The sequence below is a fragment of the Sinocyclocheilus grahami genome, unplaced genomic scaffold (assembly GCF_001515645.1).
Source record: "Sinocyclocheilus grahami isolate Dianchi unplaced genomic scaffold, SAMN03320097.WGS_v1.1 scaffold1379.1, whole genome shotgun sequence".
Taxonomy (NCBI): Eukaryota; Metazoa; Chordata; class Actinopteri; order Cypriniformes; family Cyprinidae; genus Sinocyclocheilus; species Sinocyclocheilus grahami.
Window position 1 is genome coordinate 105,701 of NW_015506558.1, and position 13,600 is coordinate 119,300.

Here is a 13,600-nt window from a genome sequence, read left to right on the forward strand (position 1 = left end):
CCTTCCCATTTTTAAGCAAATAAACAAATGCTTTTTTTGTTTGTTTCAACAAATTTCCTAAAATCAGGTTTCTCAGTCTGTGGATGGAAATAAGTCATATTAAATGTTGGAGTAGTTATGCTTTTGCTCAGATTGTATGTACGCTCGCTCAGCTTTAGTGACTTTCTCAATTTTTTTCAGTTTCTTATTAGTTTGTCTTTTATCATATAGGCAGCCACAGGGTTTAAGGGATTCTCGTTCCTCTCTGTGCAGTTCCTCATGAGTGGTGGTTTTGTTTTCCTTGTTTTATCTTGAGCATTGTTGGGTTAGGCAGTGAAGAACTAGTCAAGTGTTTTTTTTTCCCCCCCTCAAACTCTCTTTTGGGTACACCAGAATATTTTCCCCATAATGTAAAAGGCTGTTGCTCTTAGCATTACTGGAGTTGATTTGAACTGAGCTAACTTAGATAAATAGTTAGCCCTTTTTTGTCTGGTGTTGCTAGGAAAAATGTAAAAGCATATTAAACCACATGTCTGTTATTTTGTTTCTCGTGGTGATGTGTTGTATTAGTATTTCTTAGTGTTGTTTGTGAGATTGAAAGTATAGGTCTGTACTCGGAGTAAGGGTGTAAATGGATAGTCAGAGAGACATCAGATTCAAGTCAGTCTGAATTTTGTATCGCTCCTATTTTGTCACACAGAGAGGAACACCTTTGTGAGAGACCAAGGTCAAATTTTTAATGCATGCTGTAGCAGAGTGGTTGCTCTAAATGGCTGTTTTTAATTCCTTTCTCTCTTGGTCTGTTTACCTGGCACGGGAATCTTCACTCTCAAGAGGATGCTTCAGAAAGCTCTCGGTTTAGTTTTTAATGATCTGGTATTATGGATGAATATGTCCGTTTCTGTCTCGCATGGCAACAATGTTCACACCTCCATACGAAGGCGCAGACTTTACAGTCGCTGTAATTGAGACGATAACTTGCGGATCTTCAAGTCAAACAGGCACAGCTGTTGTGGCGGCTTCTGAACCCCTCAACATCTCGCGGTGAAGCTTGTTTGATTAATGTTGTCATGTCACACCAGGGAGTTACTACGGTTGTAAGTGTTTTCATAGTTTTCTCACTTGACGATTTATTCTCTTATTAGACCCATTTTCAACTCTTGCTCTGAAAGGCGGCAGTGTTATTTTGATACAGCTTTTTTCTTTTTCTTTTTTTCAAAGACCAGGAGGTAGACTGAATATCACTTGTTTTTATTGTCTGTAGAAGCAGTGGACTCGCTTTTCGACCACTTCTGAAAGGAAAATAATGGGTGAGGTTCTTGTGAAAATCGGGAACGATTTCTGTGTTTTGTTTTCATATGCAAAATGTTAAGGGCTTTTGGGGTTCCATCCACAGTCTTTAGCCAGCTCACTAAAACCTAAAGAAAAAAAAAACCTGATTTCAGTTGTTTTGCCTTAAAAATGGTTATGATGTGGACCAGCAAATGTTGCCCCGAGTGCTCAACTACCTTGAGACCGATTATTTCACAACATGAACAGCAACTTTTGCATTGAGTTTTTGGGCAAAGATGCCCGTTTAAGAGTCACATAAAGTGTGACACATTTGTGGTCTTTAACAACCCTTTAACTATCTGATTTTTTTTTAAACCCGGTTATTGTGTTTCTAGTTGGACGATCAGGGCCTCGTTTGTTGGTCCATTAAAACAGCACAAACTGAACATTTTTTTCTGCTGCAAAATCAACTAAGTCTTTGCATTTGAAATCTGATGTATTGACCTTTGCAATACATTTGTTGCATGAATAGGAGGCCACCTGTTAAACATGGCATGCTTGTTTCACTGCTATATAGATACGAGAAAAAAAAAAGACTATATAAAATGGTGCTATCGGACCTCATGTCGGGGGTGGTCACAGCAAATGTGACTGGTCATGCGGACTCATTGATCATATCAGACTTTATTATTATCCTCAATATATGCAGATCTGTTTTACAGGTGTTTTTTTTTTGTTTTTTTTCCCCCTACCAGTGTAACACAATCTCCTGCAGGTTTGAAAGGACAAGTAGTGACGAGTCTAACCCCATCTTTCCCTCATGGCCTGGGGGATTCGGGCATATGCTTAACATCTCATCTGTTATAGATGTGCAAATTTACGCAACATACAATTACCCTGGAGTCTCTCGCTTTGTTAATGCTGTGGATGTTCGCGTTCATGTACATCGCCGTTTTGAAAGACGGCTGGCTTAACTAGCCGAACGCTGTTGCCTCCATATGGCCAAAACTACAGCGATAATGAGGTTCAATGTGCTGAGTTTACTTTGCTAACAACATTTGTTCAAATATCATTGGTTCGTTCGGTTGCAAGCCACACTATGCGATGAAAGACACGTTGGTTCTTTCGTTTTTGGTTCTGTCAGATATGTCGATAGATTTTAAGTTAAGAAAAATCAGTTGTGAAAAGACTGCAAATGGAACAAAATATTTTCATGATTCCTAGAGTAGTTTGAACATGCACTTTGAGGACATTAGCAATCCCAGGCACATTTAAACACTGTAGAAACTCAGTACCTGTCCTACAGTTACATTGCTCAAAGATTGGGTCAAAAAGCATTTTCTCGCTATGCTGTCTTTGGGTTTCTGTCATTTTTAACAACACAACTGGGATTAGTGTTTGGTGTGTATAGCAAATGCTCATTTTAGGCATACATGTTGGGTTGTAACACCTGCAGACGAGCTTCACGCTCGCTGTTGAACCCATAGTCCTTTGAAAGCCGTTTGGCTCATGTTACCTTTGTGTGTTCAACCGAACCAAAGATGCCTCCAGCCATGTCCAAATGCTGCTCTACAGACCTGCCTTCCTGTCCTTCCAAAAACCTTCCCTGCAAGAGAAATGTCTTCTGTTTCTGTGTATCTTTTTTTTTTTGTACAATTTCTAATGTTGTTTTAGGATTTTAGCTACCTAAGTTCAATGAATTTTCATTGTAGCTGTCTTTGAGACCTTGCACGGTGTCAATGACCGTAATACTAGGTTGTACTTTTTTTTGTTTGTTTGTTTTCATCATTGTTGTTATTATTATATATTTTTGTAAAGAAAGAAAACCCCATAGCGTGCCTCTTAGATTTATGGGTTTCTTAAGGTTTTTTTTTTTTATTTTATTTTTTTCCTAAGACCAGCAGTTATACTTTATACAAAAGATGAGTTAATCCTTATTTTTAAATGCCATTTAAAGAAAAAAATAAAAAATAAAAAGCCTCTTTTCTTTACTCTGGACCCAGTAGCTGCACTGGCATACAATCGCACTGATAGATATGGGGGTAAAAAAGTATAATTAATAATAATGATGATGATGATGATGATTAAAAAAATAATGTAAGAACTACAATAAATTAGTTTGAAAACTTTTTTGTAAAAAAAAAAAAAAGTGTTAAAAAAGTAAACACAATGACTGTTTTTGTATATCGAGTTAATTCTTTTTAAAAAAAAATATTTTGGACCTAGTTTCTAAATTATTTTAGTGGTTTTCTATGTTCTGGAACTTTGAGAAGATGAGTTTTGAACACGCCCTTCAATGACTGACAGCTTGCGGTGTTGTCATTGTGGGAAACGGGGTTGCCTGGTGTAGCCCCATATGCCCACCACTTTTTGTTTCTATTTTGATTTTGGATTCTTTCTTCCTTTAAGAACTTGAAATAGCTAAAGTAATGACTTGATAAAAAAAAATATATATATATATAGAGAGAGAGAGAGAGAGACAACTCCCCTGTAGAACTAGATCATTTAACCCCACTGAATTGCTGTTAGTGTGATGAGACTTGAAATGGGCATTTATTATGAATATGGTAGTATGGCTCAAAAAAAAATTACAAAATCTACACCAAAAAAAAAAAAATGTGTTGGGGGTGGGGGGATAGATGGGTTATATGTGGGTATGTGAGCTATGGCTGTGGCAATGATAATGTAGTTTTAAAACATTATTGTTATTACCTTTTAAATCATTTATCCAATAAAAATTAATTCTGAAAGAATAAGGCATTAGGTGTCTTTATGCTTCACAGACAAATTTTTTTGTTTGGCACCTTGTGAAACCAATAGTCTTCATCAATGACATGTTGAAGAAGACCTTTAATATCGATAAAAACATATGTACAAAAATGACACCAAGACAGACAGGTTTCCCTTTCAGTCAAGTTACATTGAAATGAGAGTGATCCCATAATAGATCACTAGATCGCTCAAATTGGCATTTCTTGCATGACTGCAACAGCCACAAACTGTTCAGCAAATCGTAGTTTCTGGGCTTGACATGCAAACAGCTGGGAAAACACTTGATCGGAGCAGTTTTGGGACTAGACAAAAGAGCCCCTAATGTGGTTGGTGATGGAACTTATTTTTCCTTAATTTGACTACATATTGGACTTTTTTGTGTATACATGTGAACATACAAAAAACACTATCATTTCCCATGGATAATATGATCAGTAGAGTGTGTGTGTACTTGATCAAACAGCAAATGGAATCACTTTAAGCCAACAGAAAATGTTTAGTGGACGTGACCACAGCTAATAGCTTCAGCTTAAAATTTAGTCATAACTATTTACATACCAGTTTGAAAGAAAGAGACTGCTTGGGAGCTGGAAATAGACTCTGGAAAATCTCCTAGACACAGTACCACTACATTTATGCTTTCCACAACAGGTCTACAATATTAACAGAATGCCATTTTGAGAAAATCTATTGAAAATGCCTCACCAGCATGCAAGGCGTGAGGAAATTCAGCATTTATAACTGCATCAGTTGAGTAAATGGAACTGGGTTGGCCCCCTGTTGAATGTAACTAAAGAAGGCAACTTGAGAAGAAAGGTTACATCTGTTCTGAGTTCAATGAATCTTCATTTTGCTAAACTTTAAAACTAAAAAGAACAAGGCAAGGTTTATGCTGCTTGAGTCCTGCTCCTATGGTGTTAAAACAGTATTTCGATCTAATGATCCAGCTTTGAGAAACCAGGTTTGGACCAAACAACAAAAAGAAAAAAAAAAGATAGATATATATATATACATAAAAAATGTACTACACTTTTTTTCTAGGAAGCTGGACAAGTTCCAGTTCAGGTTTTGTCCATGTTAGTCTGCTGATAAAAACACTAGTCCAACTTCTTGTTGCGTAGATGTGCTATATCCAATAAATAACGGCATGTGGGAGCGGTGTGCTGCGAGAGGATGGTCAGAGCCTTGCCGTGCAGTAATGTCAGGGCAGTCTGGTGGCCCGTCGCCCACACTCGGTACCATGGTCCATAGAAGGGGTCAGAGACAGCAGGACACAGCATGTTATTCAAATTCACTTCTGTCAACTGGTGGGAAGCAAAAACACAAGACTGAGTTAGCATAGGGCCACAATAACTAAAGCAAAACATGCATGTGAAACATAGAATGGTAACACTTTAGGGACCAATTCTCATTATTAACTAGTTGCTTATTAGCATATTTCTAGCATTTTGGCTGTTTATTTTATTAAGCACATATTAATGCCTTATTCTGCATGACCATATTTAACTAAAACTATACCTAAACTTAACCATCTTACTAACTATTAATAAGCAGCAAATTAGGAGTTTGTAGAGGTCCCCAAGTTTAGATTGGTCCCCAAACTAAAATGTGACCCATAGAACTACATGAACACAGATGATTCCAGCAGAATTTGCTTAATAGCATGCTTCATTTTACGAAATATGTTAATATGCTATAAGTCATTTATCACATTTCTACGTCTGAAAAACGTCAAATAGTGCGAGAAATAACTTCAGCTCTGGCCTGCACCAATGGCAGATGACAGATAATTCAAATGGTGTCATGTTATTCTAATGCATATTTTATTTCAAGGGGAGTGCACAAGAATAGTGTACGCGTATGTGCAATACGTCAGATTCTGACCTCCAGTTTTATTAAAGATATGCAAGAATAGAATGCAAACATGCCACATCAAATAATTAAATTTAGACATAAAATAAAACATTAAGAGTAAATACTCTACAAATTACATGCATGCACTTTAGTGTCTGATACAATCAGGAACCAATTGATGTTTTTAAATAAAGTAATATTTCCAGTCCAGAGATGATCATTTCAAAATTTCGGGTTTGATCATCTTAAAAGGGTCATATCCTCCAAGTGTGGGTGCAATGATTAGATAGCACTACACTGACAAGCTACAACATAAAATCCACCTGCCTAATAAAACTAGGTCCCTCTCGTGCTGTCAAAACAGCTCTGATGCATCAAGACATAAACTCCACAAGACATCTGAAAGCGTCCTGTGGTCTCTGGCACCAATACATTAGCAGCAGATCCTTTAAGTCCTGCAAGTTGCAAGGTGGGGCCTCCATGGATCTGTTGGTCCAGCGCATCCCATAGATGCTCAAGGCAACACCATGAACTCGAACCATTCCTGCACTTTTTTTGCATTGAGGCAGGTGCATTATACTGCTGAAAGAGGCCAATACCATCAGGGAACACTATTTCCATGAAGGGGTGTACGTGGTCCGCAACAATTCTTAGGTAGGTGGTGCCCAAGGCTTCTATGCAGAACATTCCCCAGAGTATATCCCTGCCTCAGTCAGCCAGCATTCACAGTGCACCCTGCTGCCATCTCTTTCCTAGGTAAATGACGTGCACACACCCGACCATCCACACGATTTAAGAAAATGTGATTCATCAGACCAGGCTTCTTCCATTGCTTCATGGTCCAGTTACTCACTTGCCCATTATAGGTGTTTTCGGCGATGGACAGGGGCCATCATGGGCACTCTGATGGTCTGTGGATATGCAGCAAACTCTGATGCACTGTGTGTTCTGACATCTTTCTATCATGGCCAGCATGACGTTTTTCAGCAATCTGAGCTATAGTAGCTCTTGTGTGTGATCTGAACAGACACCCCAGAAGACTTGCCGTTTTGGAGACGCTCTGACCCAGTCAATCACTATTTGGCCCTTGTTAAAGTCAATCAGTGTTGTTCACTTTACTTTTCAGAGGTTTTAATGTTGTGGTTGATCAGTGTATATTGCAGCCAAAAACTAGAGATTAACCAGAACAAACATGCCCTAAACATGTCATGTAACATGTAATAAAACAGCATGTAACATGTCATGTAATAACATGGAAAAAATAACAATAAATACAATTTAAAAAGAACACAATGTAGGTTATCACATAAGGCTACATAAACATATTTCAATATTTGAAATATAGACACGGAGTAGGTTTACATGGACAACAATAATCCGATATTAACAAGATTAAGGCAATATTCTGATTAAGAATCTACCATGTAAACAGATTTTTGATTACCTTAATCCGGCTAAAGTCATACTCCAAGTAAATACAAATCGAATTAAGACATGTGGAGTATTCCTATTTTAGTCGCATTATTGAAGTGCAGTATAGACATGTAAACACCTTAATCAAACCATTACCGTCTTGTAGGACTTTTCGCCGCATTTTGCGACAGGATACACACACGGCAGTGCTCTACAGTTTGACGGCAAACAAAAAAGAAGGCACATTTGTATCCGTCGTTGTCTGTTTGCAGTATAGCATGACATATAATTAACTGCACTTGAAGCTTTCGTAAAATTGAAAATAAAACACCCTAAACTGTATTTGGTACCGAAGACGAACTTTATGTTGATACGTGAAATTCTGAGGGAACGTGCCATTAATCGATCTATGTACTGTAACATGTAAAACGGGAACATGAAAGGAATATTCTAAAAGCCACTCATGTAAACACCTTAATCATAATATTGTCTTATTCAGAATAAGGTCTGCCATGCCTGATATATGAAATAGTAGACATAAAAGGTCAATTGAAGAGATACAATTTTAGTAACAAGAACACTGTTCATGTAATAAATGTACAAACATTTAACAATACTATAATAAAAAATATTGTAATTTCCTAGTATTCCCATACATTGTATTGAATTATTAGGAAATTGTACATTTTGATGAGAAAACCTCACCTAATGAGTCAGAATTATTTTATTTTTTTTATCCGAAGTCTCCTACATTCTAACTACACAGACGTCCTGAGCATGTAAACATTTTTTAAATAGTTATGTTATTCATTACAGTAGCGAAAATCAGATGGACAAGACACCTTAAAATACACAAGACAAATGTCAAAGTGCTCATTCTGAAACGATTTACGCTTTGCTTTTTGAAGCTGTTAATGTCTAATGATTAAACAATGGTTAAATTAATATTTCTACAGCACATACATATAACTATGGAAGCCTGCCACTGAATAAAAAAATAAAACGAGGTAACTGCAACTTTTTAATCGCACAATTCTGACTTTTTTCTTGCAATCACGAGTTAATATCTCGTAATTCGAGATATAAACTCACAATTTGACTTTTTTTTCTCGCAATTGTGAGTTTATATCTTGCAATTCTTATTTTTTTTCCGCAGTTGTGTTTATCTCAAAATTCTGACTTTTTTCTCGCAATTGCAAGTTTATATCGCAATTCTGACTTTATTTCCTCACAATGCAGATTTTTGTTTCTCGCAATTCTGACTAATTGTGAGATATAAACATATGGTCCAATTCTGAAGAAAATTAGACGATTTTCTTACAATTGCGAGTTTATATCTCACAATTCTGAGAAAAATGTCAAGTTCAAGTTTATATTTCGCAATTCTGAGGAAAATAAAGTCAACTGCGAGATGTAAACTCGGTATTTCAAGACAAAATGTCGCAATTACCTTTTTTTTTTTAATGGGCTTTCATATGACATTTAACACCTATGAACTGTGACTGTAATTCTAGAAAAACGGAACTCTAGAACTTGTGCCGCATAATGCACTACTTACTTTACCGCTTGCTGAAACCCAACACAATGCAATGAGGTCATGTGACAAAGCAGTGGAATGTTGTAGAATAATGGGTACTGTTTCACTTAAATACAGTGGGAAGCATGCAGTGTATACTATGCAGTATTCAGTAAGTAGTAAGCAAGCATTCCATTTCTAACATAGTCATAAGCTACCAACTATTACTATTTCTTCCATACTTCTATGGCAGAAATACAAAGAGTAGTATGCTAGTATGCTGTTCTGAATTATTTAGCAATAGTGTTTGATTGTCATACCATTCCAAGGCCCTGGAGGAACACAAAGTGGTAGAGGAAGAGGATGCCCGTGGACAGCAGCGCCCACCACATGTCTCTGAGTGGCTCTGGCTTATACACACCTGACAAATGAGACACATGACACAGTCTTTAAAGATGCATGTGGAACCCAGATCTCTCCAAGTCAGAACCGTATGTTTATCTGGATGCTTGATCATTTGTTTTAAAGGGATGTTCTGGGTCCAGTAGAGGTTAAGCTACATCTGTTGCCACACAGAATTTCAACTCATCCTTCAAACAAAACTGTGATTATAGGAAAGCACTTACAAAGGGGGCAAGACAATACACCTGGATAAACATTGCAATAACGTTTCAAAAATATAACCACAAAACTTGAGAATTATAGGGTAAGATGGGATAAGATGGTAACGAAATTTATTTACCTTTTCACGATTTTACTATGAAAATGCTACTACAACTAAATTCGCAAATGCCTCCATTTATTCCTCTTAATATATTAAATGATGAATCGCCATTCTGTATATGCAAAACTGTATAAAAATATATCAATTTAGCAGTGAACGCACACTTAAAGCAGACTTTTCTTCTACGTATTATTGGCTTAAGACTTGTATGTGTGTAAAAATATATCCAATATTTCAACCTGTCGTGAACAAATAAGGTCAGTGAACACAGTAAATTCTGCCCCTTAATATCTTGCTTCACAGATTTACATTACATTTAGCAGACGCTTTTATCCAAAGCGACTTACAAATGAGGACAGTCAAAACTAACAAAAGAGCAACAATATATAAGTGCAAATAACAAGTCTCGGTTAGCCTAACGTAGTACATGTAGCAAGGTGTGTGTGTGTGTATATATATATATATATATATATTTATTATACACACACACAAGCAATTTTAAAGTAGTAATTAGTCATTTGTACAACAGTAACTTACCCAACACTGCTCATTTCTCTCTTGAGCATCACTGCTCTACTGGCATATACTTTACTCTGGGCACGCGAAGTGTCATTCTGACGTCAACATAACTGCCATTTCACAACTGGCATAGCTGGATGAGCTCTATAAATAATGCAGCACTGATTTCAACAGTACTATAGCTCACTTTTCAACAGGGAAGCTAAAATACCATCCATGCTCCAGCACTACGACTGTTTGACCAAACTTCAGAAACTCACCTCCTTTTCTGAAGAGGTAGACTGGCACAAGATACAGCATGGAGTGCTGAATATAATATATCTCCTTCTCAAATGGAAGCTGTGATGGGAGGGAAAAAAAGTATGTTTTGAAGACAACACATACATGTTCTAGCCTTATTTGGTGTTAGCATGATTTGAACAGAGCGCTTAACTTACTAGGGGTTGGAATATACTCACCAGTCGAGTGTTGACTACTGGGAAGAGAAGCGCTAGAAGGGCTCCATTCAGCATATGGACCTGAAGCCTTCAAAACAGAAAACACAGAAAGCTCACAGCAACAGTACATCTAAAACACTACAGGATCTAAATATCAACTGATCAAGGGAAAGCAGTGACATTCTATTAATCTGACAAAGAAATGCCATCAAACGGAAAGATATCAGAAAAATCATTCAAAACCTGAAGCTATTATAGGTCAAAAGCAACTAGAAAAAAAAATAAAAACTATTAATCATATCATAATCACTGTCCATGCTGCCGGTGTAATTTTGATGCATTGATAAAGAACTCCAGCTCTCAACTCTTCATTAGACAACACATTATTTAAGGCTGTTCTGTTTGTTGGACTATTTCTGCAGGAACTGTTGTTATCAAATAAACTTTGTTCATATGCAGCATAGGTTCGTTGTTCTTTGTACTGAGCATGACAGGTATCACCGTACAATATGTACAGGAATGGAGGCTGTTTTAAGTATCAGTCTTCACCTTCTCATAGAATTAGACAAAACTACAATGCACCAGCAATATAGATGGCAGTTACACTTTATTTCGATAGTCCACTTTAGACATTCTATTAACTATAAGTAACTTTGTAACTACATGTCAACTACATGTAAACTAATTCTCATTAATTTGCAACTAGATGTCTACTAACTCTCAGAGTAGACTTAGGGTAGGTTTAGGGATACTAGAATAAGTTGACAAAGAAAGTGTTAGAAGATATTAAGCAGACAGTCTACTAATACTCTACTAACTGCTAGTTGACATGTAGTTGCAAAGTTACTTACTGTTAATAGAATGTCTAAAGTGGACTATCGAAATAAAGTGTTACCTAGATGGCTACATGATTTTTGAAAAAGGGTTGCAAAAGTTGCAGATTAGTCTATAATTAATAGCCTATTTCTATTCATTTGTCCAGCATCACCTGCAAACTATTTCTACCATTCCAGAATATTTCAACAGTTCAGCTAACGATTTATATATCTGTGCATGGCATTGCATTATTGTTTTTTTACATAATGCAACAATGCCACTTATTCTACATAATGCTACGTGTACCAACTGACATTTAATGGGGCTTTTTATATTTATGTTTGTATATGATAAAGTTTGTATAAATTACCCCAAATTTCCAATTAATTCCCTTTAAGTCCTGTAAATTCCAAAATCTGGAATATCTCCAAATTTCCCCAGTTTAAATTACAACATATGATGTGTTATAATGATGTGGTTTTACTGTAAATTTAAACCGCCTGTCACACTTATAAACACAACACTGATGTCTTCCTTTCTTCAGTCAATCAAAACTCAGTAGCCAATGAGAACTGACCACTGCTAGCCCTGCCCACAAGAGGGATTTTATTTTGGCTTCATGGACATTTAGTGCTTCCACTTTTAAGCTACATGGTTTTCTGTGTCATCATAAATAAACATGCAGTACATTTTTTCTTTCTATCCATCTTTTAACAAACTCTGTGACAGAAAAAGTTACATGTGTAACTATTTACAAAACTGAAAGATGGTTATGTTACAAAAACAACAAGATGGGCGAATGGACTATTGGTTTCAATTTGCATTATATGAGAGTTATTAGAACTCTCGGGGGGACTGTGGGAATGCAAATGATGTGGTTAAGTTGTCACCTCTGAGACTGTGTATATGAGGCTCACCTTTAAGGACTGCCCACTGAATGCCTACAAAATACAATGCACTGTATGTTTCCCTTAAGGCAGGGGTGTCAAATTCCTGGAGGACCGGAGCTCTGCAGAGTTTTGTTTCAACCTTGTTCCAACACACATACCACGTAGTATTCAAATAAGCCTGAATGACTTGATTAGCTGGATCAGGTGTGTTTAATTAGGGTTAAAGCTAAACTCTGCAGGGCACACCAAGTAAGCTGACAACTTTGAATATCAGTTATGTTGATAACTTCATGTTAAGCGGCTCATGTTGTTATGAAAAAAATGGCGTATTGAAATGCTCGGGTAAGATTACGTAACATTCGAACTGTACAGTCTTGATTTACTCATTTGCTGAACTGAACATCCAATCAGAGTTTAGTAATATTACTACATTTTAAAGCAATAATATTATTTTCAGTTATGTTTCCACCATTTTCACATTTCCATTTGGATTGTGGTTCAAACTCTTTTTTTGAAACACATTAGGAACATGAACAGCATGTCTGGTGTTGAATTCGAGTTAGTTCTAATATGCGAGTTTGAAACAGGCCATTACTGTGCTCAAAGCTAACCTCATTAGCACTAGGAAACGGGCATCTGATGTCATGCCCACTAGTTTACATGGTAATACACACGTTAAAGGATTAGTTCACTTCCAGAATAAAAATGTCCTGATCATTTACTCACGCCCATGTCATACAAAATGTTCATGTTTATCTTTCTTCAGTTGCAAAAGAAATGAAGGTTTTTGAGTAAATCATTCCAGGATTTTTCTCCATATAATGGACCTCAATGGGGACAGACGGGCAGAAGGTCCAAATCACAGTTTCAGTGCAGCTTCAAAGAGCTCTACACGATCCCAGCCAAGGAATAAGGGTCTTATCTAGTGAAACGATCAGTCATTTTCTTAAAACAATTTAAATGTGTATACTTTTTAACCCCAGATGCTGGTCTTGCACTAGCTGGACTTCATGCATTACGTAATAACGTTGGAAAGGTCACGCGTGATGTAGGCGGAAGCACCAACCCAGTGTTTACAGCGCAAACATGTAAAGAGAGTCAAACGCCCTTTGCAAAAAAGGTCAAACACAATCGGATGATTGTGAAGTTGGAGGAGAAAATGAGATGGGAGTTTTTCACCCGACCCTTCCTTTCTGAACCGGAGTACACAGACGAAGAGCTGACCGCACATGACCTTTCCAACGTGACTACGTAATGAGTGAATTTGTGGACGAGCATCGTGGAGCTAGTGCAAAATGTGCATTTGTGGTTAAAAAGCATTTTTTTTTTTTTTTTTTAGAAAATGACACGGTTTTGCAAGATAAGACTTTTATTCCTCGCAGGGGCGTGTCTACGTGGTGGCCAGGGG

At 37.0% G+C, this 13,600-nt stretch overlaps 2 protein-coding genes across 3 annotated transcripts in view; one reads left to right on the forward strand and one right to left on the reverse strand.

Moving 5' to 3' along the window:
* The window catches only part of LOC107569770 (AMME syndrome candidate gene 1 protein-like), a 14,636-nt gene extending 10,948 nt beyond the window's left edge, over window positions 1–3,688 (forward strand). For both annotated transcript variants that reach the window (XR_001606943.1, XM_016255927.1), the window contains exon 5: window positions 2,007–3,688. Coding sequence is in view for 1 of the 2 variants with exons in the window: in XM_016255927.1 (XP_016111413.1) it covers window positions 2,007–2,118 (112 nt within the window). In the remaining variant the exon portion in view is untranslated. The remainder of the gene's footprint in view (window positions 1–2,006) is intronic.
* LOC107569769 (transmembrane protein 164-like) overlaps window positions 40–13,600 on the reverse strand; it is a 25,512-nt gene continuing 11,951 nt past the window's right edge. The window contains exons 3-6 of the mRNA XM_016255926.1: window positions 10,508–10,574; window positions 10,310–10,388; window positions 9,127–9,227; window positions 40–5,327 (exon numbers count right to left, since the gene is read on the reverse strand). Coding sequence (XP_016111412.1) covers window positions 5,121–5,327; window positions 9,127–9,227; window positions 10,310–10,388; window positions 10,508–10,574 — 454 coding nt within the window. The 3' untranslated portion in view covers window positions 40–5,120. The remainder of the gene's footprint in view (window positions 5,328–9,126; window positions 9,228–10,309; window positions 10,389–10,507; window positions 10,575–13,600) is intronic.